Source organism: Leptodactylus fuscus, chromosome 6, assembly GCF_031893055.1.
Source record: "Leptodactylus fuscus isolate aLepFus1 chromosome 6, aLepFus1.hap2, whole genome shotgun sequence".
NCBI classification, from domain to species: Eukaryota; Metazoa; Chordata; class Amphibia; order Anura; family Leptodactylidae; genus Leptodactylus; species Leptodactylus fuscus.
The window spans coordinates 137,706,088-137,732,721 of NC_134270.1; the positions used below are offsets into that span (position 1 = coordinate 137,706,088).

General features: G+C 44.6%; 1 protein-coding gene across 1 annotated transcript; it reads right to left on the reverse strand.

Annotated features, from left to right (window-relative positions):
- Window positions 1–610: 610 nt before the first annotated feature.
- On the reverse strand, window positions 611–25,953 carry TRPC4AP (transient receptor potential cation channel subfamily C member 4 associated protein). The gene is made up of 19 exons (XM_075277335.1): window positions 25,770–25,953; window positions 16,813–16,941; window positions 15,378–15,494; window positions 13,801–13,858; window positions 13,110–13,165; window positions 11,513–11,641; window positions 11,166–11,367; window positions 10,528–10,716; window positions 10,307–10,449; window positions 9,856–9,987; window positions 9,603–9,661; window positions 7,506–7,607; window positions 7,053–7,136; window positions 6,055–6,145; window positions 5,748–5,888; window positions 4,197–4,308; window positions 3,997–4,109; window positions 2,635–2,841; window positions 611–2,548 (listed from the first exon to the last, which is right to left on the reverse strand). Exons 1-19 carry the CDS (start codon window positions 25,887–25,889, stop codon window positions 2,411–2,413), a joined length of 2,322 nt encoding a protein of 773 aa, XP_075133436.1. The 5' UTR covers window positions 25,890–25,953; the 3' UTR covers window positions 611–2,410.
- Between the last annotated feature and the right edge of the window lie 681 nt (window positions 25,954–26,634).

Below are 26,634 nucleotides of genomic sequence, written 5' to 3' on the forward strand. Positions count from 1 at the left end.
TGCCATAGGACAGGTGATAGAAATTTTTAAAGCTAAGGCCCCACATTGCAGAATGCAGAAACACACTATGGAAAAATAAGCAGTAAAAAGGCAGTATTTCCTAAGGCCTAGTTCACATCTGTGTTCAGGCTATTCTGTTACCCTATCTACATGAAATTAGTGTAGAGAAAAGTCCTGCAAGCAACACATTTCTCTCTGCATTTTTCATGCAGAAACCACACAGACCCCATTATAGTCTATGGGGTCTGCAGGTTTCCTTAGGCAACTGGATGCCGATGCACTGTCGCGCACTCCTCTCCAGAGTAAGGCCCAAATGAACGGGCCTAGTTGGGAGTGAGTGTCTACAAGCGGATGTCGCGAGGTGAATCCTCCTGAAAGAATGAGCATGTCGCTTCTTTTTCCGGGAGCCAGAACAAACCGATCTCGGAAAAAAGAACTGACCGGCTGCCATTTATTTCAAAACCCCTGTGTGAACTTACCCTTAGCCTAAAGGAGTTTCTGATAAGACAAACTCTTTACCCGAGAAGGTTAGATAAATCACTCTGGCCATGAAAGTAATGACAGACGCGGGTAAACACTTAAATTAGAAGCATCTCTTTATTTACACCAGTTCTAAGTCACAAGTAATCTCTATATATATATTTATATATCAAACAAATATACCGGAAAATAATAAAACGTAAAATTAGGAGAGGATGAAATGTGAACGTGCAGACCCTGAGCAGATCGACAAAATGTTTATAAAACATCAATAGAAGTCATCCGAAGGGCCTGCACGCCGCTCAATAGAAAACTGCAGGGCTCACCAAATATTACACAGTAACTGACAGCCAATGTTCGCCACTGTAGGGGTTAAAAACAACATCAAGTGCCATCGATATCTCATGTTGGTACCAATAATTTACAGATTTGTAAAAGTGACTGGGGAGCGATAAAACGGGCATGGTTTTACTGCGTTACTGACAGAAATAAAACAGACAGATGATACATTCTCCAGCACACTGAAGGTTAAAAACGTATAACCAAAGGAAGCACGTACGTAGTCATAGTTGAGGTTTTCCGTACTGTGCCGTCTTTTTCAAACCTGCCTAAAACTTTTGCAAAGTAAAAATGCTTACGGTAATTAAAGGGTTAATAGTTTAATTTTTGTCACTCAAAATATCTGCGGTGACCGCCCTTTGGAGGAGTCATCCTGAAAGTGATCGCAATATCATCCAGTCTGTCTGGGATTACACGAAGAGACGGATTGGAGCAAGATCTGCGCTTAGTTCTCCAAGATGTTTGGAACGACCTCCCTGCAGAGTTCCTTCATAAACGGTCTGATGGACGGTAAAGGGCAAAGGTCACACCAAATATTGATGGGATTCACTTTACGTATTGCGGTGTGACAAAAATAAACGATTATACTTTTATTTCTGAACGCAATTTTACTTTGCAGCATTTTTCCCCACACCTACTTAAAACTTTTGCACAGTACTGTATAACGTCTAGAAACACGTTCTCCTTCCTTGTACAGGGATCAAGTCCCAATGGGGCTTAGGATACGCGACTACAGACATGGCTGCAGTCCTAAGGTGACAGTAAAAAACAAGCCTGGCCCTCAGCTATACATTATTAAAAAAAAAACCTGGAACATGTCGCGGTCCTGTGCTCCACACATTGTACCGTGATGGGTCAAGTGATAAAAAGCCTCTTTATATGGTAAAATCAAGGTGTTCAGTGGTGGGGGTAGAACATGAATAGGGGGTTGAGAATAGAGGGAAACGTGGCCAAGTAACGTTCACCACAATTTCATGAAAGACCAGGCGAGCGCAACGTCCAAACCTCATAACCAAACAAGACATCGTTACAGTAAATCGGGTCACGACCGCCCCCCCATATGTACTTAAGTTTCATCTGAAGCAAAGATTTGACAACCAGCAGTCATCTACACATTCATTCAGATTATAAATAAGGTTATGGAGGTTTTTGCTGTTTCCGGGGGTTTTCTATTATTGCTGGGTTCCCACCGCCCGCTTCTCGACAGACCGGTGGGAATGGGAAGACACCAAGAGAGACAACTTTGCCAGAGAATTGTCCTTGATGACGACAGTGTTAAACGTTTGTCCATTTCACAATATCTCATTGAAAATAAAAAGGAACTGATGCGGATTATCATTATGTACAACGGCACAAGCGAGAAAGGAAACAGGGAGGTTAAAACCTTTAGTCGCGAAGAAATAAAACCAAACCGAAAGGTTAAATGATGATGTCCCTGAATGTATTGCACAGACTTAATATATCCTGGTGAGTGGCATCGATGGTTACTGCTGGGCACACCGTCTCCTGGGTGGAATCAATAATCCAGGATCGCTGGAGAGCTCAATACCGTCTGGAGGATCTGTCCATACAGCAAGGTTCCAGCTTGGGTTTAGTCCTGCAGAAATTCTTTGTCCACATCCATATAGGCCTCATCTATGTAGCTTACTATGGCACATGGCGATGTCCTGTCTGGATTTAACAGTACAGATACAGTCTCTCTCCAGTAGCTGAAGTTGATGCATGAACTCTGGAAGAGAAAGTCGAGATTAGATAAGACATTATTACAGGAGATCTTCCCTCCGCCGCCCCAAAACCAAGGAAAGGCCGACTCACATTTTCTAAACAAGTGCTGTCCTTGTCCTTGTTGAGGTAATGCTGCTGCCAGAACCGCAGGAGACTGTGGAAGTTGTTGAGGATGTAACCCGGGTATTTCTCTATACACTCCGTTTCTCGGATCATGTGCAGGTAATATGGCAATCGGCCTTTCCTTCGGGCCAACATTAAGATGACAAGGCTTGTATTCAGACAGCTGACATTCTCCTGTATAACGCAAGCAGATTCCATACATTATATAATAATTCTTGTAAAGCAAATGGTTAGTGATCAGCATTAGGAAAAGAGGGAAGGGAAATGGCAACCCCAAAAGCTCCCCAGGGTGGGCTCAGGTCCTATGCACACATTATTAGGGATGCCTGGAAGTCCTGTGCTAGATCGGGCAGGGGGCGGCACTCTTCTAGTATATTTACTGCTACTGGAAGGACTGACATGACTAGAGGAGGGGGTAAAGGTGGCGATATCGCATCAAGAGTATTTCTTCAGCCACCGCCTTCGGGGGGGGGGTCAGATCAAGCACCAAAATGCCAAAGTAGTAACGCAACAGAAAACTTGCCCGATGCTCATGAAACCTGGAATAGTATGGGGGTGTTCATATTGGCATCCTTTGATCCGTTCTTCTGGTCTGTTGTAGAGCTGGTATAAAACCAGTCTGTCTAAAGACGGACAATAGGGGTCCTGAGGGACCCCACTCACCATAATGGGGCCGGTTAGGTATCCATCTAAAATCATCAGGAATTTCAGAAGGACTCTGCATCGGACAAACTCTGGTGCGACTGTGAACGTAGCCCAACAAGTCAGTGAGAGCAGTGGCTACTAAGGATGTACTCAGTCTATAGTTCTCCAGTAAGGGTCCATTCACACAGAGGAAAATGGTGAGGAATTTGGTGTGGAATTTCAGTGCTGAAAAAAAAAAAGCCTCCCATTGAAGTCAATGGGAGGCTTTTTTTTTTTTCAGCGCTTAAATACCACACCAAATTCCTCACCATTTTCCTCCGTGTGAATGGACTCTAAGATGGAATAGTAACCAAGTGTGGCCTCTGATGAGCTCCTAGTATGATAGGATATGTATGACAGTATGGCCGTATTTAGTATGACACAGGGTACAGTCCCTGGACTTTGTAATCTGGTTTTATTCAGTAACAGTATAGTATTAGTCACTATGTGGCGGTAACCGTGGTGGTCATGGAGCGGCAGTAACATTAGGGCCATATGTGTGTGTCTCTGTACGTATGTATACATAATACCTTGCATGTAACAATTTTGTATAGTATATTCCTAACTATCAATACTGTAAGTGGCCATCTATTAGTCTGCATAGATCCAAAGAACAACATTCGCTCTAGGCCGCCATAGACTTACCTGTGTCAGTGTCTGCACATGAATTATATCAATGAGTCGGAAGAGGAAAGACATTCGCACAGTCCCCTGAGTCATATAGGACAATAACCGGCATTCAGATAGAACTTCAGACACTGTGGAGGGTAAATACATTTCAATAGGTGTACTAAAATATGTGGGCATTACATATGTAAGAGCATCTTCAGTCCATATACCCTCACCTTTGATATCTTCTGACTGGCTTTCAAACCGGTCCAGAGACAGCGCAATGCATCTCACTAACATGTTTGAGTCCACTAAAGAGGTGTTGATCTGGTTCAAGAAAAACTGGAACTAAAACAGAAAAACAGTCAAGAGTTGCTGGAGGAAGACAAGACAGCCTAAACATGCAGCAGATTTATCACAGGAGCTCAAGCTTAAAGCTGGCGCATCCTTAGTCAATGTTCTCTTACTTTACACAGTGTGAGAAGGTGACTGGTAAAGTCCTCGAAGGTCGCTATATCTCCCCCAGATTCCTCACTTATTGGGGGGTAAACACAGGTAGCTAACAATACCTTAGCTGTCAGCAGGCTTGTATTGTTAACCTCTTTTTCTTGGGAGGAGCCTTCTAGCATAGGTGGGAGCTGGACCTATATCAGGGTGTGAAGGCCTCAGTCCTGAGCAGATCCTGAAAGGAGAGGATGTGCCTAGGTCTGCCCTGAAGCACTGAGAGCCTGGTGAGATTAGACTATGTGAGATGCTACTTTGTTTTGTTCATGTAAGCCACACGTATAGCTAGTTTTTGCTACTGTTTCGTTAGAGCTCGGACGAGCAGGGTTTTGTTTTACCTTTTGCCTGAAGTTAAGGCTGTGTTTTATTTTCCTTCTAAAGGTTTATTTATTTTGCTGTTTTTTAAATAAACCGATTTCTGCTGCATGATGTGTGTCCCTGTCTCTGACTGGTTGGGTCTGTACCACTGCTTCTACTGAGCTACCTTCCCCACAACAGCTATTGGTAAGTTTACTTAGAAAAAAGAAATTTGGTGGACATTGGCACATCTTAGCTCACACTACTTTGTGGCTTAGGCACAGAAGTAAATGTGGTCCAAAGCATGTATGGTAATTCGGGGTGCATATCAAGTCACAATTCTGGCACATTCAATTCATTGAGTCCCCATTGTCTCTAGGATTCCGTATCACAGAGATGTAGGCACTCAGTGTATCACTGTATAGTATTCTGTTCAGCAATACGTAACAGAGAAGGAATACTTTTAAAGGGATTGGGCCGTTATGGGCACTTATCTCCTGGCCACACAACAGAGGATGTGTCCCATCGTTAGGGGCCTGCTTGCCGGGTTCCCCAGTGATCAGGACAAGGGACTTAAAGTCCCCCTAAGGCCTCCTTAGTGCCAGTGCTCTTATGTGACCAGCACTACATTCAATTTTATTAGCTGTCAGAGAAAAACAGTCCCGGCAGCCCTATAGAAGTGAATGGAGCACCGGTCTTGCAAGTGTATTGATGCTCCATTCTAAAGGAGTCTTTAAGGAAACTTTCAGTCCCCTGTCCTCTTGATCACTAGGGGACACAGTGATTGGAACTCCACCAATCAGACACTTATTCCCTATCCACGTCCATAACGGCATAACCCCTTTAAGTAAAAGCCAAGAATCTCAGCTTTTATGTGATAGCAGCTGGAGATACAGCCATATGAAGTGACAAACGCTACAACTACATGTCCACAAAGTCACACTGGCAATCTTTCAAGAGTAACATGCCCCACTTATTTTCTTTACCTTTTCTTCAGTATTGATATATTTGTTGAATCTCTTGAATGCATCAATGTTGAACTTCATTAGCTCCCCGAGGAGGTCAAAGTAGCTCTGTAGGACGTCTCGAGATTTGCATTCACTATCCATAATACAGTACAGGATGTGCTGAGAAAGAAGAAACCTCGTGTTACACGGTTATCGGTTACAGAGAAGCGAAGTCCAGCAGATCAGCATACAGAATTTCTAACATTGTAGAAAACAACTGTAACCTCTCCTGTAGATTCACCAATGAGCCACGTTGAGTATTATAACCTGCAATTTGCTGACTTACCTCTAACAGGCCTCTCTTTAAGAGAAACATCTGGTCAGCGTACGACGTCACACCGCGAAGGAAGCTTTCAACCGCTCGGGCTTGCCAGAACCTACAGGGGGCAATAATGAGATAAAGCATGAACAAATGAATGCGCTAATGATATTTAAAGGGAGTTTCCAAGAGTTATTTAATGACCGATCCTTAAAAGTGGGACCTCTGCAGATCAGTATTATCAGGGTGCAGTACCCAAAATTACTCAAACAAGAAGCAAAGACAGTCTGAGGCCCGGTTCACATCTGCGTTTGGGGAGTCTGCTTGGGAACCCCTGAATGAAAACCTATTCCCAAAGTGGTTAGCTAAGAAACGATAGACTATAATGTGGTCTGTGTGGTTTCCGCACGAAACATGTGGAGAAAAAAGTGCCGCAAGCAGTCCTGCACTCTCCGCATTTTTTGTGTGGAAACCGAGCGTAAACCACATGGACCCCATTTTTGTCTATGGGGTTTGTGTGGTTTCGTAGTTAACCACTTTTTAACGCGTATAGGTTTTTGTTCAGGAAGTCCCCAAGTGGACTCCCAGAACGGAATACTGAACGCAGATGTGAACTAGGCCTAAGTAAAGAAACAGGTACCCCTGCATCTGCATTACTGATTCCCTTAGGCTAGGTTCACATCTTCGTTGGCGCCTCAGTTGCAGACCCTGTTGCAGAGAATGCTGAAAATTGGTGGAGAAAAAAAAAAAATTCATGCATGGAAGATTTTTTCTTTTCTCCTCTGCTCTCAGTTTCAAAACGGCCAACAACCAGAAGACCCCATTATAGTCCATGGGGTTCGCCGGACTTCAGCAGTCCAGTTCTCAGAGAGTGGATGAAAGGTAGTATTAGACAAATAGACAATAAACTGCGGCCAGTAAGTAAGATGTCACACACATGACAGTATATTTCCTTACGGCTGCACATCTGAAGCTACACTGAAGGAGTTGGATGGGATTTAAAAAAAAAAAGGGACTAAAGTCACCTGAATGAAGACTCCGCCGGCTCCTTCTTCATGACCTGTAGCAATCTGGTTAATAAGCCCTTCTTCCCATCACACACTAAGCTCCTGAAACAAGACATTACTGTTAACACTGAATATTTTGGTTTATTTCTACTGAAATTGCAGGATGTAAAAGATGTTCGTGCACCACCTTTCTGATGGATCTGCACCAGATAAACACCTGAAGGTGGCCTTACATGGCTGAGAAATATAAAGGGCCAGTATTATGGAAGGAGAATGTGCTAATACATTTCAACAATGGGTTATAAACCTTGTGTAAGGACTTCGACTACTACATGTGAAGTATCCAGGAAGAACATTATAAACTGATAGACCTAATTCTACTTTGGCCACAATAGTATTGGAATCAGCAATAGTTTGGGTTGACAACAGCCAGGACTTCTGCGCCGGGTTGCAGACTGTCACGACGCTTACCTATCTGTATTCGTCACGGCCTCCACCTCCGGGATATTTGCTTTTAAGGATATGGCACTCAATTCATTTAATTCTTGGCTGTTCAGAAGCAAATATTTGTTCCTGTCATTGAGAACATACCAGATTAGAAAGGATATTAATCCAGCATAACACAAAGCACATTATAATATTCTAAGATGATGCTAATACTGAAAAACCACAGGTGATGTGAACTTGGCACTACATAGTGATCTACACTGGGAGATTCTGACCATATTCCATGATCTTTCATAAAATTACTGTTTGTACCCCACTGCCAGAAAGACTTACTATGACATTCTGGCAGGAGTGATCCATGTTTATACATTAATACAGACAATACTGCAGTGGTGTCAAACTGAAGTCTATGGGACAGCAGTGTAGTATCTCACGGCTTGCTGCCATGTAAACATTACCGGGAGCCGCACTCTCCCACAGCAGCTGATCTGCAGGGGTCCCTGCTGTGGGACCCGCACAGATCTAATACTGATGGTCTATCCAAGTGATGCCCAACAGGGGTGCCTTTGGAACCTGCCAGGGGGCTGTAACACTTTGCTTAGGAGAATGACTGCCTTCCTTTATGAAATGTTATCGGTGTCCTTCAGATGTTTTTTGTCTTTAGGTAAAATTCAGAAAGTGAAAGAATATTTTAGGCTTAGTGGAAAGAGTTGAAATTGCAAGACTTTTGAGACTTTTTAAAAAATATATATATATAGAACATGGAAAAATTTTGAAAATTTCATACAACGTTTAACATAAAAAAGCGATCTCAAATATAGGTCATTTTTAGACATAAGTTAAAAGCCCAAATGGGTTTTTAATACTGATGACCTAGACACACAACGGTATGTGATCTGTGGAGGTCCCACACCCAAACCCCAAAAAGAGCTGTTCCAACGCCAGCAGTGGAGGGAGAGCAAGTGCAAGTTTCTCCTATTTAATAATAAATAGTGCTAGCCCTGAATCCAGACTATCACGGAGCGAAGGTATACGTCCTTCCTCCGGAGGATATCTTGAATCAACAGGGACGCAAGAGATCGGGAGGCAACAGCAATTTATTGTAATCCACAAAGTTAGTAGCCGGCGGCGGTCACATCAACCGTAATAACAATAAGTCCACAGAAGTCACAATCCAATGATAGCTTTGGTTCCTTGGTCCTGTAACTAAATCCTGGCTCTCTGCAGAGCTGTGCACAGGCCGGCTAACCCATACTAACTGCTAACTACATACTATATACTAACACTGTTACATCCTATATCTGTGGGTGGGAAGGGCTGAGTCACAGATCCTTCCCCCCTCACCTATACCAAGGAGAGCAGACTCCCTGTCTACTATGGACAATGCACCATCCAACATCTTCTTGGGGACACCGAGCAGATTATCTCCACCCATTGTCCTCACTAGTTAGAGGTATTTGCATACAATGTGCTAACACACTAGACCCTAATCAGCCAACTACACATTGATGTATACAACAGGTTAGAGGATACATTACACATGAAATATATATTACACATGGCCTATAGTACAGACTCTAACCATCCCGTGACACAGACTATATAGTAGATGGGGCCGCGGCATCCTCATATTACTTGAATAGGTCTGCATATGCTCCGTGTCCACTGCTAGACAACATGGAGGCTGCCAGAACAGCTGATCTGTGCGGATAGATCATTAATATAAAGCAATCCATTCTGTGCCAGAAAACCCCTTGTAAACTACAGGCTGTGGGGTAAGCACATCCACTGGTATAGACGTTCTGCTCAGCTAACAGTGTTGCTTATGCTAGGTTCACACTAGTGCCAGCCGGTTCTCCATCATTCAAAGCCATCGGTGGACCCAAATGATGGAGAGGTGGACCACTAAAACAGCGGTTACACATCGAGCCCAGAGGACCCAAGTCCTCTGCAGAACTTTATTCTCCACTAATTTTTGGTGGTCTCTGCGACACACGTGTGAACCCAGCCGTACCAAGCCGTAGCCAAGTGTAAGATATGGCAAACGGCAGGATCTTTTGGATTGTCCATAAACCTGCAGCAAGCAATGTGTATTAAGGTCAAGTCACGTAGTTCACTTACTCATGATGATCGCTAAAACTCTGGAGCAATCTCAGAAACTGAATCTTCAGTGATATATCCTAAAAATATAGAACAGCCAGACATGAGCAAAAAAATGACATTAAAAGATATTATGGTTATTTAATGTTCTCCGCTAACTTGCTGACTGGTGGTGGTCTGACCACTGGGACCCCCCACCAATCACAAGAATGCAGTTTATTCTTATCTTCAGTATAAGAGATGTATTTGTACACCTTATAGTGATAGTACTTACAGGACTGCAGTCACAGTTCTGGTTATGGCCATGAAGAACGAGGGTGGACGCAGAATGTTTCCTCCATATCAGCTTGTCAAAGAGATTATTAAGTCCTGGGATCAACTTAAACTCTGCGATCATCTTATGGACCTTTTAGGACACAATGAAAGAAAAAGTAAAAATATGGAAAACAGAAATATTAAGAACTTCATGCAACTTAAACGGTTATTTAAGGGCTGCCCTCTGTACGTATACGCCAACCTTAAAGGAAGCTAAAATGGGCTGAGGAAACCTTTACCTCCCCTTTTCTCTTATGGTTGTTTCACATCTATAGTGATGGCGTACATTTGGGCAATATGATCACTATCAGTAGAATAACCCTTTCAGTCCTAAGTAACTCTGCCTGGTGACAACACGGATGGTGCTATATAAACAAATGATAAAAGATGGAGAGGAGTAACACACAGACCTGATTTCTTTGGCGCCCCATCAGCAGGACGCAGAGCACATACAGAACCTCCACCTTGTACATGATTTCGTGCATGATCTTCATGGACTGTGGCAGCTGAGTTCTGGAGGAAGGATTAGCCAGGCTGGTTTCATCAGAGGATTCTAGGAGATATATAACACAACTAAGTAACAAATCACAGCCAATGTACATGGAATAAAAGCTCACTTATGAAGCACTACCTGTCCCACTCTGCTCAGTTTCCTCGTGGGCCACACGCATCAAGGCATCTAACACCAAGGCATTGTCCAGCCACGTATACCACTCCTCTAGCTCCTGCAAGAAGGTGGTGGTGCCTGTAGAATCAGACACTTTCCGGGTGGCAAGTTTGCATAATCTTTCAATAAACCCTGGGATGTTCAGGAGTGTGGCTGTGGATGAAGCACAGAAAAGGTATCAATTTATAGTATGCTATAAGCTACTAGCCATATTATTCTTATGCAATTCATAGCAACACTTTACATGAAGAGATTCCCATTTAAGACAGGATATACCACATAGCTGTGTTCTGTAAGTCATTACAATAAGACAATATAGAGAAGTGTACGGCTCTCCCCATTCACATCTATCAGGGGTTACTATTTATCACCATAGACTAATGTTATATTCACATGACTGAAGCAGATCTCAGATGTTTTTCATGGCTGGATTTGCATCCTGTATGAGATTTTTTTTTTTTTTTTTTTTAATGGACTTAAAGCCTTCAAATGGGTAAATCGAGACCTATCCGTGAATAACTAATACATGCACATTATAGTCAGAGATCATGGAAAGCACACATCAGAGCATCTTGGTTCTCAGCTTATGACACTTGGCTCACCTTGGTTGGTTTCTGCTCTAGATGGGCTCTGGGTCTTCTTCTGTTGAGCGTCTTTCGCAAGCAGGGTGTATTTATCATCATTGCCGGTTTCCAGCTCTGATATGGTGACGGAGAGAATCCTACAGAAGTTTGCCAGCTGCTGTTGATCAAAGCTTGACACCAGGCTTGCAAGATTGGGTATATCCTCCAGATGGATCATCTCCTGAGAAACAAATGCAAGTTGCAGCTGAAACCTACAAAGACATTTATCTCTAAGCCACAGACAACATGGAATCATTCAGTAGGTAGTCCCAGGTATGTCTGTGTTCGGTGTCTTATAAAGTTACCTGTGACTTTCTTAACTGTACCTTTTTAACTCCCAAGATGTCTTCTATGAGAGTTGCAGTTTGCAGGAAGGTCTTCTTGTTGGTCATGAGTGTGAACAGGAAAAGCACAAAGTCATTCCGTTCTGCCAAACGCTTGGTGACACCTTCCGTCTATGAAAGCCCCAATAAAAGTGAGAGTTAGTCTAGTCTTAACCACCCTGAAAAGTAAAATCCAATAAAAAGCCTGTTCGTAAAAGCCTAGGTTACGCTCAATATCCCAGTCACTCTATAGCGACACTCTCACATCCGTTTAATTCGCCTTTCCTACACAGTTTTAGACCACCAAAAAGCGTCAGTCTCTTTTCAACATGTCAGAACAATCATGGAAATGCTCCTTATAGATTCCCCAACACAAATTTCAGACATTGCCAGCAAATCCAAGTGCAACAAGTAAAACCGCTTTATTAATACTTTAATGAAGAGACAAGAATCTTGACACCTATTAATAGGTGTGTCCCGTATCTAATGGGTACTGAGGTTATTGAGAGCATTAGGAGCGGCGGATTATTCTAATGATAGGGCACCATGATAACGCACTGCTTTCTAGCTCAGGGACAGAAAACACCGTACACATAACATGTATTGTGCCACAACACCGCATACAGTCTTATGTTAAGAGCTGCGCTTGTATGATGGCATTTTCTGCCACATGCAAAATCCATGTGGTCTTTATGTGCTTTACCTGTTTTTTGCCACATGGTGCAATATATTGTGCTATGTTTATAGATCCGTACAATCCAGAATTCACCCAATGATCAATTAACTCACAATTGCTGAACAGAGGGAAGACCTTACCTGCCTCAAACTGCTATTAAAGGGGTTGTCCAGGATCTGAAGGTATTTGATACTGATGACCATCCACAGGATAGGTTTCCAGTAGAGATGAGCGAGTACTATTCGAAACAGCACGCACCCATAGGAATGAATGGAAGCGGCTGGCACGCCGACTTTGCCGGCGGCCGGCCGCTTAAACTCCTGCGCGATGGCTGCGTCCATTCATTCCTATGATGCGTACTAGCTCATCTCTAGTTGCCAGTAGCGGATTGGTCGGGGTCCGAAACCTGTATCCTGTCTCGATCATCTGTTTTGAGCCCCAGAAACCATGTACTAGGTATTGAGTGAATGGGAGCATGGCTACAGTTCCAGGCGCCATTGTTAGACTGTACAGACCACTACACTGTAGTAGCTGAAACTGGAACTGAATCCCCACTCCCATTCATCAGGCTAGGAGCAAGGTTCCTTCCCAGCCATATAACTAGCATATGGCTTCTGGTGGGCGAGACAAATGATTGAAACATGATCCTGGTGTCAGACCCTGACAAATCTGAAACTGATGACCTATCCTGTGACTAAAACATCAGTATCCAAAACTTTCAGATCCTGGACGACCCCCTTTAAAAAAAAGGCTTGGCTCCCGCAGGGTCAGCTGACCAAGGCGACGTACAGACACTTAATTTCAAGAATTACTAGAAGATATAGGTCCTCTCTACCATGTCTATTATTTGTCTAGAGTGAATATGGGATCTTACAATATCTGCTTAATGATCACTAAAATATTAAGACGAGAAAGGCTTCTTACACAGATGCAGGTGTTATACAGGATGCTCAGGCAGTCCTTTATCAGCTCATCACCAACTGCAAAAGAAGAGGCACAGAAATTATTTCTATTGTGGTTTTGCTATAAAAACTGCTATTTTCAAACTTCATTTTTTCGTTTTTTGGCCATTGCAGATGTGAACTAAGCGTAAGAAAGGAGATCCTTACAGAAAGATCCCTCTCCACTAGTCACATCACTCAATGGGCCATCTCATGAAGACAGACCCTTTTTCAAGATTATTGCCAAGGGAAACCATAAAGGGATGTTCTTAATGAGGCACGCTGACAGATCGCCATGGTAAAACCCTTAAAGAGGTCGTCCGATAACACTTATCCCATTCCCCTTTGTCTGAATGGAGCAGTAGTCACACATGCACACTGCGGCTCCATTACACATCTATGGGACTGACCAAAATGCTGTGTAAATGCTGCCTTATTCAAATAGCGGACATTGAGGCATCTTCAGTAAGGGGGGCAAACAAGGAAGACTTCTCTGAAGTAAAAAACACCACCTCAGAATCAGACAGCCTTGTTAAAGCGGATTATACCTGGAGTCCACTATACAAGCCATAAAACAGGGCAGCTCTACCGCAGTTAAACCAACTAAAATGGCCCAGTCATGCACTAAGGTCATCTCCAAGACATGACAGGCTTCTCTACATTGACTCACTCACTTTTGTGTTTCTTCTTCTGAGGAAAGAGGCTCGGCCGCATGAGGATCTCCACTAGAAGCTGCGGGGAGACAGAGGGTTTCTCAGTGAATGTATATAAGCACAAGATAACGTCCCATACATTTGAGACCTATTTTTACATCAATGAGGCTTTTGCCCCCTCCCCATTAAGTCACTGATATGTTACACTGTTACCAGTTGTATTAAGTCCATATTAGTGCTATACAGCTTCCTTTCCAGGGCCTGATAAATGAGAGCTTTATACCCACTGGTAAACAGAAGAGCCTTGTATTTATGGGAAGCCATACTAGCTCTTACCCAGGAATCCAATGTAGACATTACATAGGGATCACCCATCTTCAGTGACTGCCTGGAGAATCCAGCTATCTCAATATATAGGTTTGTGACTTGCCATCTCCTTGAGAAGGACCATGGGCCATAGACACAATGGTCTGTAGCAGACCCTACTGACCTCTATGGGGGAGATTTTAGGCATGCACAGAGAGAGGATCAGATAATCTGTGAGATCACCAATTGTGACTGCAGGATTCTGTGTCTTATCTACATATAAATGATCGCGGTGATCATCAGTGAGTTGCTTGGTGGCTGCTGCAAAGAAATCTGCAGAAAACAGGAAGTCTCCTCATTATGTGCCATCTTATCTCTCCTAGTAACAAAAGGATCACTGAAATTCAACACACCCGATCCTTCTTTCCACCAGGCACCCATCACCCACATACACTTAGATTGGCCAGCTCAATCGCCTTTGATTTAACGTAGAATCATCCAGAATATTTAGAACTGGAGTACATATTATATACATTAGAAAGTTCTTGGAACACATCGGACTATCTGATGTTTGTGCCACTTCTGTTACTGCTTAGAACACAGACTAAGCTGGAAAAATAATAAATTCTAAATGGTAAATTGTCAGAAATGCACAAAGGGGCAGTTTTATGAAGACTGACATTAATAACCCCAGCAGAGGGGGCGCCCCTAGGTACAAGCCTCCTCATAAATGGCGTGCACCCTCTGCTGGGCCTTGTAATGGTGCACATTTCCGATGTAAATCAGATCTCTGATGTAAATGATAATAAACCTGTTCGGGCTAATAGGGGGCGTGCAGGGGCTTTTTGGTAAAGAGGAGAGGATGACGCAGAAATGAAAAAAAAAAGTAAATTTTTTGTGCAAAAACTTGTAGCTATTTATGCCTTGCATGCCAGAAAACTGGCATACAGGGTGTAATAAATCTAGGCCATAGAGCTGCAAATATTAACTCTTGCATCTTAACAGCTTGATGGAGGATGACGCATGTAACCATATTCACTGATCATTATATTTAATCCATAAACTCCCCAGCTCTGGCCTAAATCCAGAAAGTAAGACAATTTCTCCATACAGTAACTAATGACAAGTCCATCTTAAGGGCAATGGAATTTTCTATGCCGTATCTGATACATAAAATCATAAAGCACAATATATGAGCACAGTATAGACTAGAACACCTACAAAGAGAACTATACTCCGCAAATACCCAACTAAGCAAGTCCGATTAGACATTTCCGGAAATGACAACTTACATCCACTCCGCCAAACAAATCAAAGGTGTACGTGTTCGGAAAGGGGAGCTCAGGACCAGACTTCTTATCATCGGTCACAATCGCCATCGCTTCCATAGAGAGCAATGGAGAAATTTCCTGTATGTAAAGAAATAAAGACAGACATTCACATTAAACTGCACGACTGCGTCCTACAACTAAATGCTTGAAATAACTTTATTTGCTCTGTATTCATTCTACATTGGTTAATATTTATTGATGCATTATGAATTATAATATGTTGTAATTAGAGATGAGCGAACAGTATTCGAAACTCCCATTTCGAATAGCACGCACCCTTAGGAATGAATGAACTCAGCTGGCACGCAGGGGGTTAAGCGGCCGGCAAAGTCTGCGTGCCGGCCGCTTCCATTCATTCCTATGGGTGCGTGCTATTCGAAACGGATGTTTCGAATAGTGTTGGCTCATCTCTAGTTGTAATATATTTATGCATATAGACTAAATTCATTTGGCTTGTGATATATAGTAGGGATTGAAATATATTACATCTATTGACCACATGTATAATTTACGCTAGGTTCACACTAGCACCCGGAGTCCATTCTGAGCTTTCCGTCTTCTGCATGCAGAAGACGGAAAGCTGTCAGACCGGGTCCAGGCGTGAGTGCCGGTGATCGTTTTATGCTCTCCGCCGCGAAACTGTTTTTTATAAACCGGACACAAAGTACTGCGTGCCCGATTTAAAAAAAAAAACGGTTTCGCGGCGGAGAGCATAAAATGCTCACCGGTGCTCACGGCCGGACACCTTTCAAACCCATTCAAATGAATGGGTATGAATGGGTGGCCCGGGCATGCGCAGTCGGCTCTGCCCGAGGCCTAGAAAATTGAAACCCATGACGGAAGATGACACAGGGAGAGGGCGTTCAAGAAGAAGATAGAGGAGTCGCTGGAGAGCTCTCTTGCAGCATTGGGGACACCCCAGTGCTGCAAGAGAACTTATTTGCATACCAAAGAAAACCCGGATTTCTACCGAACGGCGGCATGGAGAAGATATCTAAAGGTAGGAGAAGAATAGCCTTTCTTAAGACTATTCCTACTTGTTAGGGAGAAAAAGAAAGGGTATCCAATGATAGGATCCCTTTAAATCCCATCCACTACACTGCTACTATACTTTGCAGCAAGTCAGTCAGCAATGAAAGGACGTAACGTGGGAGACGCCGCCCTAGCCGTAATTGGTTCTCATCTGCAATTCCAATGACATGTCAAAAGTTTAGGTGCCCTTAGTCCTAAGCTTTATATTTAACCAGTGTATTCCTATGTACCATATTATAAAGTACAAGACAAACCTAACACAGTAGGTGACGTTTAGTGGTGCACAGTAACGCATCATGAATATGACTAAAGGGCGGTTTATTACATTGTAAACTCGATGCAATGAAGGGAGCAGTGTCTGTACCTTCAGTATGGGCTGGCACTGCGAGAAGTCACTGTTGGGGTGGCTGCTTTCATGCAGCTTGGATAGGAATAGAGGAATACTGTTCCACTTGGCCTGTTTATCCCTTTCTTTCAGCAGCTCCTCGGAAATCTAGAAAAAAAAACATCCATAAGAACGGGACGTCCCCTCCAGGAAAACCCAAAAATAACACTTGAAGAAAAAATACCCATATCATGCCGAATATTACCATACAATTACAGGATGTGTAGACTACTACAAATAAAGGAATGTTTCATGACCAATGCCAATCCCAAAAATCTCTGGTTGGGTTTCCACACTTGAGCTACTACTATGCCCTAGCAATGATGGGGAACGCAAAGCAATACTTTACAACAATGACTCCTTTTTTGGCAGTGGTGCCAGTCTACTTCTGGGTTCATGGGCATTTGGTTTCAGTCTGTCATGGCTCCTGACCTATTATGGCATATGGACTGCATATCTTACTCCAGCTTATGACAAACTCTGCCGACTCCCGAGAATAAAGTCATGACCCGCTAAACTAGATAGCAGGTTCAGCTAAACTTCATCTAAGAGAAAAGTTGGCAAACTGCCTAATTCTGGTGGGACCAGAGGATGATCTTACATTTACAGGGACCTCCTGGCACTTTCCCGAAAATTGATATCTGGGCAGAAAGAAGGATTGGGCATCCTCAGTTTCTACGCCGGATTCTTTTGCTCTAGGACAGAGGTAGGGAACCTTCGGCTCTCCAGCTGTTGTAAAACTACAACTCCCAGCATGCATACTGGCTCTGCTGTTCTTGGAACTCCCATGGAAGTGAATGGAGGATGTTGGGAGTTGTAGTTTCACAGCAGCTGGAGAGCAGAAGGTTGCTGACCCCTGGTCTAGGAGATAAGCCGAGGTTGTCTGAGCGACTTACCGCTCCATTAAAAAGCACATGCACATTGAAAACATAGCACACATGATATCCATGAGAGACCAAGAGCACTCCGGCACTAGATCGCAGAGGCGTCATGGCTTCCTAGCTAACGATTTTCCATACATCCGAATGAAGAACGTATCAACAGACATCATAACACAAATGTATATAACCTGGACAGAGTAGTGACACAAAGGATCAAAATAGGCAATGGCGTCATCCTTTACCCAATATGCTTCTAGAAGGTTAGCTTCACTGGAGCCTCTACCATATAAAAACGGTCAGAAAGAAAAGTTTATGGGTCCGCAAGTGTCTGCGCTTTCTAAGTGGACAGGCTCTCCATCTTTAAGGTCTCCATAAGGACAGGACCGACGTAGACTTGAATGCTAGTGTGAACCTAACGTAAGAATCTCTCCTTTACAAGCAAGCCATGGTGATATCAATGGACGTTATGGAGAGCTATGGGAAGGGTACTAGGTGGTTTCCATAACCCCTATTGATTCTGACAGAGGACTGGTCACACACGTGGGACAATCTCTAATCTGAGGTAGGAGCCATGACGGGACCAGCATTTATTCACAGCTCCATCCATTTACTTTTTTGGTAGTTATGGAAATAACAAACCAGTAGAATTTATCATTTTGTATCAGGCCAACAATGTAGTGAGTGAAGAAGGATCAGGGAGAAGCTTCTGGATATTCCTTACCCCCGCCCCATAGGGCTCCATAGTTACACTGGTGTGGCCACCCTGTACTATTTGTCCCCTGAACCAATAAAGCTCTCCACCATCATTTCTGTCTACCACCCAGCTAAGATTTTACCATCCTCCATAGTCAGATCCTCCAGTTCCCATGCTGCAAGAGTTTTCTGGGATGCGCTACCTCTAACAATCAGGTTGATGTTCAACATCCATAGTATAAAGCATGGTCAAATAATACCTTATTTCACACAGGCCATGACTTTTCCATCAAAAAGTTTTATTAAAGATTTTCAGTAAAAGAAACTGAACAATCAAAACAGAAAAATAGTATAAACAGAAGGGGGGACCCCAAAATCGCAACTGTTAAAAGTGGATGGGATAGGGGAGAAGCTCCTGACGCAGCAGGGCAATACAAAACACATGAATAATAAAGTCCAACGTGAAAGAAAACTGAGCAAGAAAGAATGAGGAAAAAGAAGAAAAGGGGAGGGGTCCTAAGTACATAAGGATGTCACAGACGTCAGAGAGGGGAAGGGAAGGAGGTGGTGGGTGATAAGACGTATTCCACAGTAGCCAGATTCTTTGGTGAGTAGCATCACTTTGTCGAAGAACGGAAACCATGTTTTCTATCTGGCAAAGGTTCACTATTTCCTGAAGCCGGTCTGTTAAAGTACGGTGGGATGGGGGGGGGGGGGGGGGGGGCGGGGGTGATCTAGATTTCCAAAGATGGGGAATTATGGACCTGGCCGCAAATAGGTGTAAAGACAATCAAACGGAGGAGATGCTTCTGAATATTGCAGGGAAATATAGAAAGAAGAGGGGCTGGATCGTCCTCCAATACAATGTCAGTCACCTCTCTGACAACCCTGCAAACCCTGTCACAAGGGACCGAGGCGGGAACACTTCCACCAAATGTGAACAGGCCTTCACTTTCTACAAATTGACTCCTTTTCTTTTCATCACCCCCCCCCCCCCACAACATAATTTCTTCAAACCCATTCCCTAATGTCAGTCTGTATACAGATATTGTTAGTGACAGACTGTTCTTTCTTAAGAAGGGATGGAAGACCACCCAACAAGACAATAGAACTGTGTAGTCGTAATTGGGAACAACATGGGGCGAGGTAGGAAAAAAAAACGATCGATTCCTCCTCCAAAATAAAAAGATTCATTATTTGTAATTATCCTCTACAATTATGACAAAATTATCCCATGAAATCAATGGGAGCTTTTACGGCGCGCAAAGTCTCACACACCGTATACATGCCATATCACCCGGCACGTTACTCCGTGTGAATGGACCCTTAGGCCGGGGCCGGAAAAATCGCGGCGTTTTACAATACTTGCAAAGTGGATGGGATTCATGCGAATTCCATGCCCACTTTGTGTGTGTGGGGGGAGGAATCACAGCGCAGACATGCTGCGATTTCCAAAACCGTTGCAGTTTTGAAAATCGCAGCATGTCAATTATATCTATAACGCCAGCGGCTTTCCCGTAGATATAATTGTAACAAAGTCCGCAGAGGAAAACTCCATGAACTTGCAGTTCAAAGCGCTGTGGGAAGAACCGCAATGCATTCGCGCTGAGGTTGTTCCCGCAACGCTTTATCGCAACCTTTACAAACCGTGGGGCCTTAGCCTAGCAGTGCTTTAAGTGATTTCTGGCTTTTTCTGGTGTTCTCTGCATTTGTTTACATGGCTAGCTTCCTGCTGTCTACAACTACCATGATGCATTGCAGTTCACTTATATTGCCTCTATTACTCCCCCTCCCCCTAGTTAGCTCTATCTATCTATCTATCTATCTATCTATCTATCTATCTATCTATCTATCTATCTATCTAAGTCTCCTCCATCATACTTACTGGTCCTGGAGATGAGGTGCTGCTGTCCCCTCTTTGGTCCACACCTGGGATCCTGTGCAACAGAAAGTCGGCAGAAGTCACGCATGTGCAGTAGAACATTGCTCCTGCTGGCGTTCTATCGTGCAGGTGCTGGTTGCAGCTCCTTGGTGAAGGAAGCAACGGCCAGAAGAAGAGGAAGTCTGTGTTGGTGAGTATGAGGGGAACGGGAGGGTGAGAGAGTACCAGTGGCCTCGTGACCGCCCCAGCCATATGGGGAAATACCGTATACAGTTTTGTTTTTTGTTTTTTTAATGGGAGTAAAAATAGAAGTTAGATGGGGAGGGAGGAGGCTTAGCTTAGTGAGAAGTTTTTAAACTTATCCCGGACAACCCCTTTAAGCTGTAGGATCTATATTACAGCAGCAAATCCAATTAGGGTATGTTCACGCAAGAGGTTTTTTTGTTTGTTTTTTTTAAATTTAAAGGGTTTTTCAAGGTGGAATCTGCCTGAAGATAGGTTTAGGTCACCTTAGGCCCGGGTCACATCTGTGTTCAGGTCATTCCGTTCCCCTCTTTGCATGAAAAATGTGGAGAGAAAAGTCCTGTAAGCAGCGCTTTTTATTACGGATTTTTCGTGCGGAAACCGAACAGAAACCACACGGACCCCATTATAGTCTATGGGGTCTGCGGGTTTTGTAAGGTAACCGCTTTTTTTTTTTTTTTTTTTTTTTTTTTTTTTTTTTTTTTAATGTGAACAGGGCCTTACCCCAAACCAGTCTTACAGATCCAAGAGATGCCAGTAGCACAGTTCTTTTTTTTTTTTTTTTTTTATAAATTCTTTATTTATAAGCAGCCAGAAAGTAGGCCAAACATGACAGATATACAGTAAGGTCGAGGTAAACCAGCCCACAGCGGTAAAATGCAAACATTAAAACAGCCAAACATATAGAACAAACACATAGGAAGCAAAAGAAAGCCCCCTGGGACAGACATCGAAGACAAAGATGGGGAGACGAACAAAGCCAGAGAAGGGGGAGAAGAAGAAGAAGGGGAAAGAGGGATTGGGGAGCAGCTCCGAGCACCAGCCAAGAGACCAGCAATCACATAAGGCACAACAACCAATCAGGACTCTGCAAGAATGGAAGAACCTGAAACAGAATTCATGGGGCCAAGGCGCACACAGGCCTCTTGCACAATAAAATATCAATACTAGGCTAACTCGGGGTGGAGAGAAATGAAAGCCACAATAAACTATGACTCAGAGTCAGGACGACAACCACGATGCAGACCAAGAGAACGATAGAGACTGGTCCCGACCATCACGCAAAAACGGCATATGAATAAAGGCTATAAGAATTCTCACACCCTATAGATGGCGAGGCAAGGAAGGGCGCCAACCCGGATAATGAAAACCGTAGACGCAGAGGAGAGCAGAGGCAATGGAGTCCAAAGACGACAGCAGGAGCTAGGGAGGGGAAAATAAAAAGAGTAGAGAGAGGGTCGAAAGAGGAGAAGGAAAAAGAGAGAAGAAGAAAGGGGGAGAGAAATGCAAATAAAGAAGACGAACACAAACGCCAAGTAAGGCTAAGGCCAGGCTCGGCTAGTCCGAACTCGGAGAACACAAAACAGTGGGAAAAACCCCACTAAAGCAGGTCTCAGAGGCACACCGCAGTATACACTCAGAGAGCCGCCAAATCTAAGTAACTGGGGGAGTGGTAGAACGAAAACCAAAACTACCCATTCCCGCAACGGTGCAACCCATAAAACATGAGAGGATAAGAATGCAAGGATCCTACTAATAGCCAGCAGTAAGGCCAGCCAAGCTACCAAAAGCACAATCAACCCGGCCTAAGACAAGCCGAAGTGCGCCGCGACCAGGAGTGGCATGAGCAACCAAGAACGTCAACTACCACGCCGCAGAGCTCCATAAAAAAGGGAGCACCGCCGTAGGAAACAGAAAAAAGATGGGTGCGGGGCACTCCGACCCGGCCGAAGGAACGGGAGGGGGGGGGACGAACAACAATACCAGTACAAGGCAAAGACCAGGATCTTCACTCTGCACCCGCAGAGCACTAAACTTAGCTAAGAGGATGAGCCAAGAGAGCACACAAGAAGAGAAATGCACATCAGCCGAAGGGACAAAGAAAGAATAGATAAAGAAAGACAGCGGGCCTCGGCAGGTCTAACAACAGCTATTCAACAGGCAAAGATACGGATCGCCCAGAGGGGGTCACAGAGGAGTCCACATCACGGCGTCCCTGGCGTGGCAATGGAGGAGATGAGGGCCCAGTAGATGGAGCTGGAGCCGGGAGCGGGTACTCCAGCCAATCCGGGAGGGACAAGTCCGGGACATCCAGGAAACAAGCCAAGTTCTCCGCCTGGTCAGGAGAATGCAAGATAAAGCTGGCTCCGTTGCGACGGATTTGAAGATGGAAGGGGTGACCCCAACGATAAGTGGCACCAGAGTCCAAAATCTTACGGAGAGTGGGTTTCAGAAGACGCCGCATAGCCAGGGTGCAGCGGGAGACGTCTGGGAGAAGAGTAATAGAACCATCCAGAAACGGGATCGGGCCATGGCGCCAGGCCGCCTGGAGAATATCCTCTTTTTCCTTGTAGAAATGAACCCGACAAAGGACATCCTTAGGGTCAGTGGAGGAAGCCTTCCGGGGCCCCAGCACGCGGTGAACTCTGTCAATGTTAATCTCGGTATCCACCGGCCTAGAAAGAACAGTATTGAAAACAGAGACAGCAATGGAGCGGAGCTCTCTAGCAGCAACAGTGTCAGGATTGCCTCTCAACTTTATGTTATTCCGGTGGCCTCGATTTTCTTGATCGTCCACCTGCAGCAGTAAATGGCGATTAAAAGTGAGCTGAGAAGACAAGGTGTGCTCTACTGCAAGGAGTCGTTGATCAATAGAGTCCGTGCGGTGCTGTTGAGTGGAAACGGCAGTTGAAAGGGAATGCAGATCAGCCTTAAAACCGTTAAGGATCCTATCCTGCCTCTCCTCCATCCTGCAAACCATAGCTTCCATGTCGAGTTTAGTAGGCATAGCACAGAGCAGCTCCCATGTATCAGACAGCTTAGGGCGTTTAGGACGACCCTGGAATGGGGAGGGACCCAGAAGAGTCAGAGTCCACAGAGGCCCGTAGGGTGGCAGGGGTGAAAGGAAAGTCCACATCATTCTCCAGTAGCCGGGGGGGGGGGGGGGGTGTCACCCCAAGGAGGCAGGGACTGTTGCGGAGTCAGAGAGTCCACCAAGGAGGGGGTGCCAGTAGCGCAGTTCTTAGATCTGCATCCATAATGTACTCTCGTACAATATGGCCATCGGAATTAGATCTTACACATCAGAAAAGGGACTTGTTAGACCTAAAGTACACGGAATAGGGAGCAGGATCATTGTAGCCGGCCATCAATGCAGGGTAGTGAATGGAATCATAGTAAAGAAAAACAAGAATAAATAGAAAGAGACATGTACTAAAAATCCCCTTAAGAAATGTTAGGGAACGAAAATACTATAAGTTTCAACTCTAGTTGTTTGCAAGAAACAAAACCCCTGCGCGTCTTCTAAACTAACCTGGAGGTAGAGCGCAGAAATCTCGCCCAGGAGCGATGTGTATGTTATCTCATCGTGGCCCTATGGTTTCAGGCTTGTGTATGCACATCTGTACAAGAACTGAAACGTCTCGTAACGATAGAATACAGGACGCCGACACGCCATTCTGCCTGCAGGGAGGGCTATTTTTCTCCACCACAATGGAACCCAACTGACCACATTATAGGCTTGTCAGATGCCACCAACATCCGCCATGCAGTGGCTTATAAAAGGAGATCACAAAGAAGGTGTGAACAGAAACCTTCCCAGCAACCCTGCCCCTTTAAATGAACCAGAGGAATGTTACTCCTTTTTTGGGAATTTTCCAATGCAGTAAAGTATCCAATGCAGAATTCTGAGCATATTCCATGGCCAAGTGCAACTTGGATTTCCTGCAGTTTTTACCGTAGGCGCCTGCAGAATATTGGATTTTGCGAACTCTGCAATGGATATTTTCTGGTACCTGCGGACGCACCTATTGGGTATATTCACACACAGCCGATTTGCTACAGAAACTTCTACTAGTGGAAATCTGTTCTGTACAGGGGAATGGAGGGAGTTGTTTCTGAAGCATGTGCATGCATTATTGTAAGCCCTATTCAGACAGGACAGTAGTAGTAGTTTCAGCAACAAATCTGCCATGTGTGAATATACTGAAAGGTTGGGAGAGACAGAGATATATTAGCTTAGCACCCTGCTACCTTATGTGTTATCTGTTATACTTGTTCCTCACGCCACCGTCCTAACAGCAGGGGCACAGTCCTTTGGGTCCATCTCTGGTCTTCTGCAATGACATCACTGACCGCCAGGTGGCTGCGGCAACCACTTTTAGCTCAGTGGCCATGTGCAGTATTCATGTGTTACTACTGCAGAGAAATTGGACCACTTAGGCTTCTGGCAGCCAAAACAAGTGATCAGATCGGGGGTCTGGTGGAGGGGTCATCAATATCAAATACCTTCAGATCTTGCACAAGTCCTTTAACTCTGCTGCCTGCCAATCCCTTCACTGGCTAGTTACTGACCAATGAATACAATTCAAGATATTAGTTAAGACTGACCCCCATCGCTGAGACCTTTCAACTCACCTCTTTAGGATAACATATGGCACATATTACCCCTCCTGCCACTATATGAGTAACACTCTGCGCCTATAGGCAGGGTCCTCTTTCCTATTTGTATGTGGTTAGTCGTCGTGTTAGGTTTGTGGTTATTGTACTTGTTATTTGTACTATGTATGTAAACAACAATATACAGAGCCATGGATATATTAATAGCCGCCCACGGGGGGCCTGTGACGTCACCACTGGAGAGCCAGAGGACAAGGCCCCTACTGTTAGGAGGGCAGGGTGAGGCAAACTTATCACTTAGTAACCCCTTAGCTAATTCACGTAATTGCACGCCACCTGATTAATAGTGGCCACATGATGTAATTACAGCCTCAGCCCACAGAAGTGAATAGGACGAGGTTGCGGTTATAACAAGACACAGGCTATGGGATGTAAACAGTGGAGGGGTCACCTGGGAGGGCCGCAGACCCCTTCACACTAAGGATCAAGAGCGGCCCCAGGTGTCAGATCTCCACCGACTTATCCTGAGAATAAATCATCAATAAAAAAATGAAACTGGACCATCCCTTTAAGAGGTCAGTATAAGATTTGCTACATTGTATCCCAGGCCCTGCACTTGCATATATTTGGACAGATCTTGGACCATCCCTTTAAGTCTGCCATGTCCATGTTCGGCTCCTGTGTACAGAGGATGTGACGGATAATTGTGGGTCATATTCAGGTCAGCAGTAATGTAGTTGTGTCAGATACAGAGCCCCTGACAGGCCCGGGCACCCCGCAGCAGGACACACACTCAGCACTGCTACATACAGGTAAGAGCCGGCCAGTCAGTCTCCTACCTGGGATCCCCGGGTCAGACCGCACCCGGTTAGCTGGCCCCGCCGCACCCGATGTAATATATTCTCCACCCGGCAGCTACCCGGGCCCAGCCGAGGAAACGCAACCCCCGCAGCGGCCATGGATCCGTCCACTACCGAACAACGGGAAGTATGGCTATTAAACCGGATACAGCGCCCCCCACTGGCCAGAATGACGGAATCCTACGCAAAGCATGTTGGGAAATACATTCCTGGATGTGACTGGACGCGCAGAGACGCCAGACCGGAAGTGGATCGCAGTGTGTTGTGGGGACTGTAGTCCAGTGACTGGAGGAGCAGGAGAGGTGTCATTCCGCTAGGTCTAGTAGGTGGCGCTGCCAGCCCGTTACAGCGAACACACCCCAAGCCAATCGGGTCTTACATTATCGAACTAGAGGCTAACTATGCACCTACCTGCATACAACAGGCAGCGCCACCTACTGGATCCACAGCATAGCAAGCAGCGCCACCTACTGGATCCACAGCATAGCAAGCAGCGCCACCTACTGGATCCACAGCATAGCAGGCAGCACCTGACTGTATCTACTCCATTCTACAGTATCATCTAATGCCAGGATTTCGTTTAGACGATATCATAGATGTAGGCTAGATTAGATCGACCGATCAGTAATTTATGCCAGATATTAATTGCACATGATCATTTTATTGTGTTGCCTCAGTCTGCAGTATCACTTTATGACAAGCACTTCATACACGTGTCACACATCTTACAAGGATCGGTCCCTTCTCCTGACATGTATTCTCCATACTATAGCAACTCTGGAGCAGCTCTTCTTATAACTCTGTGTTGTGCCTTTCCTCTGTTAACACTCCTGAAAATTGATTA

Coding starts and splice junctions, on each gene's coding strand:
- TRPC4AP (XM_075277335.1), bottom strand. CDS start 25,889: ATGGCCGCTGCGGGGGTTGCGTTTCCTCGGCTGGGCCCGGGTAGCTGC. Junction 10,717..11,165: donor TAGAGCAGAAACCAACCAAG/GTGAGCCAAGTG, acceptor CTTCATCCACAG/CCACACTCCTGAACATCCCA. Junction 2,549..2,634: donor ACAGCACTTGTTTAGAAAAT/GTGAGTCGGCCT, acceptor TTTCTCTTCCAG/AGTTCATGCATCAACTTCAG.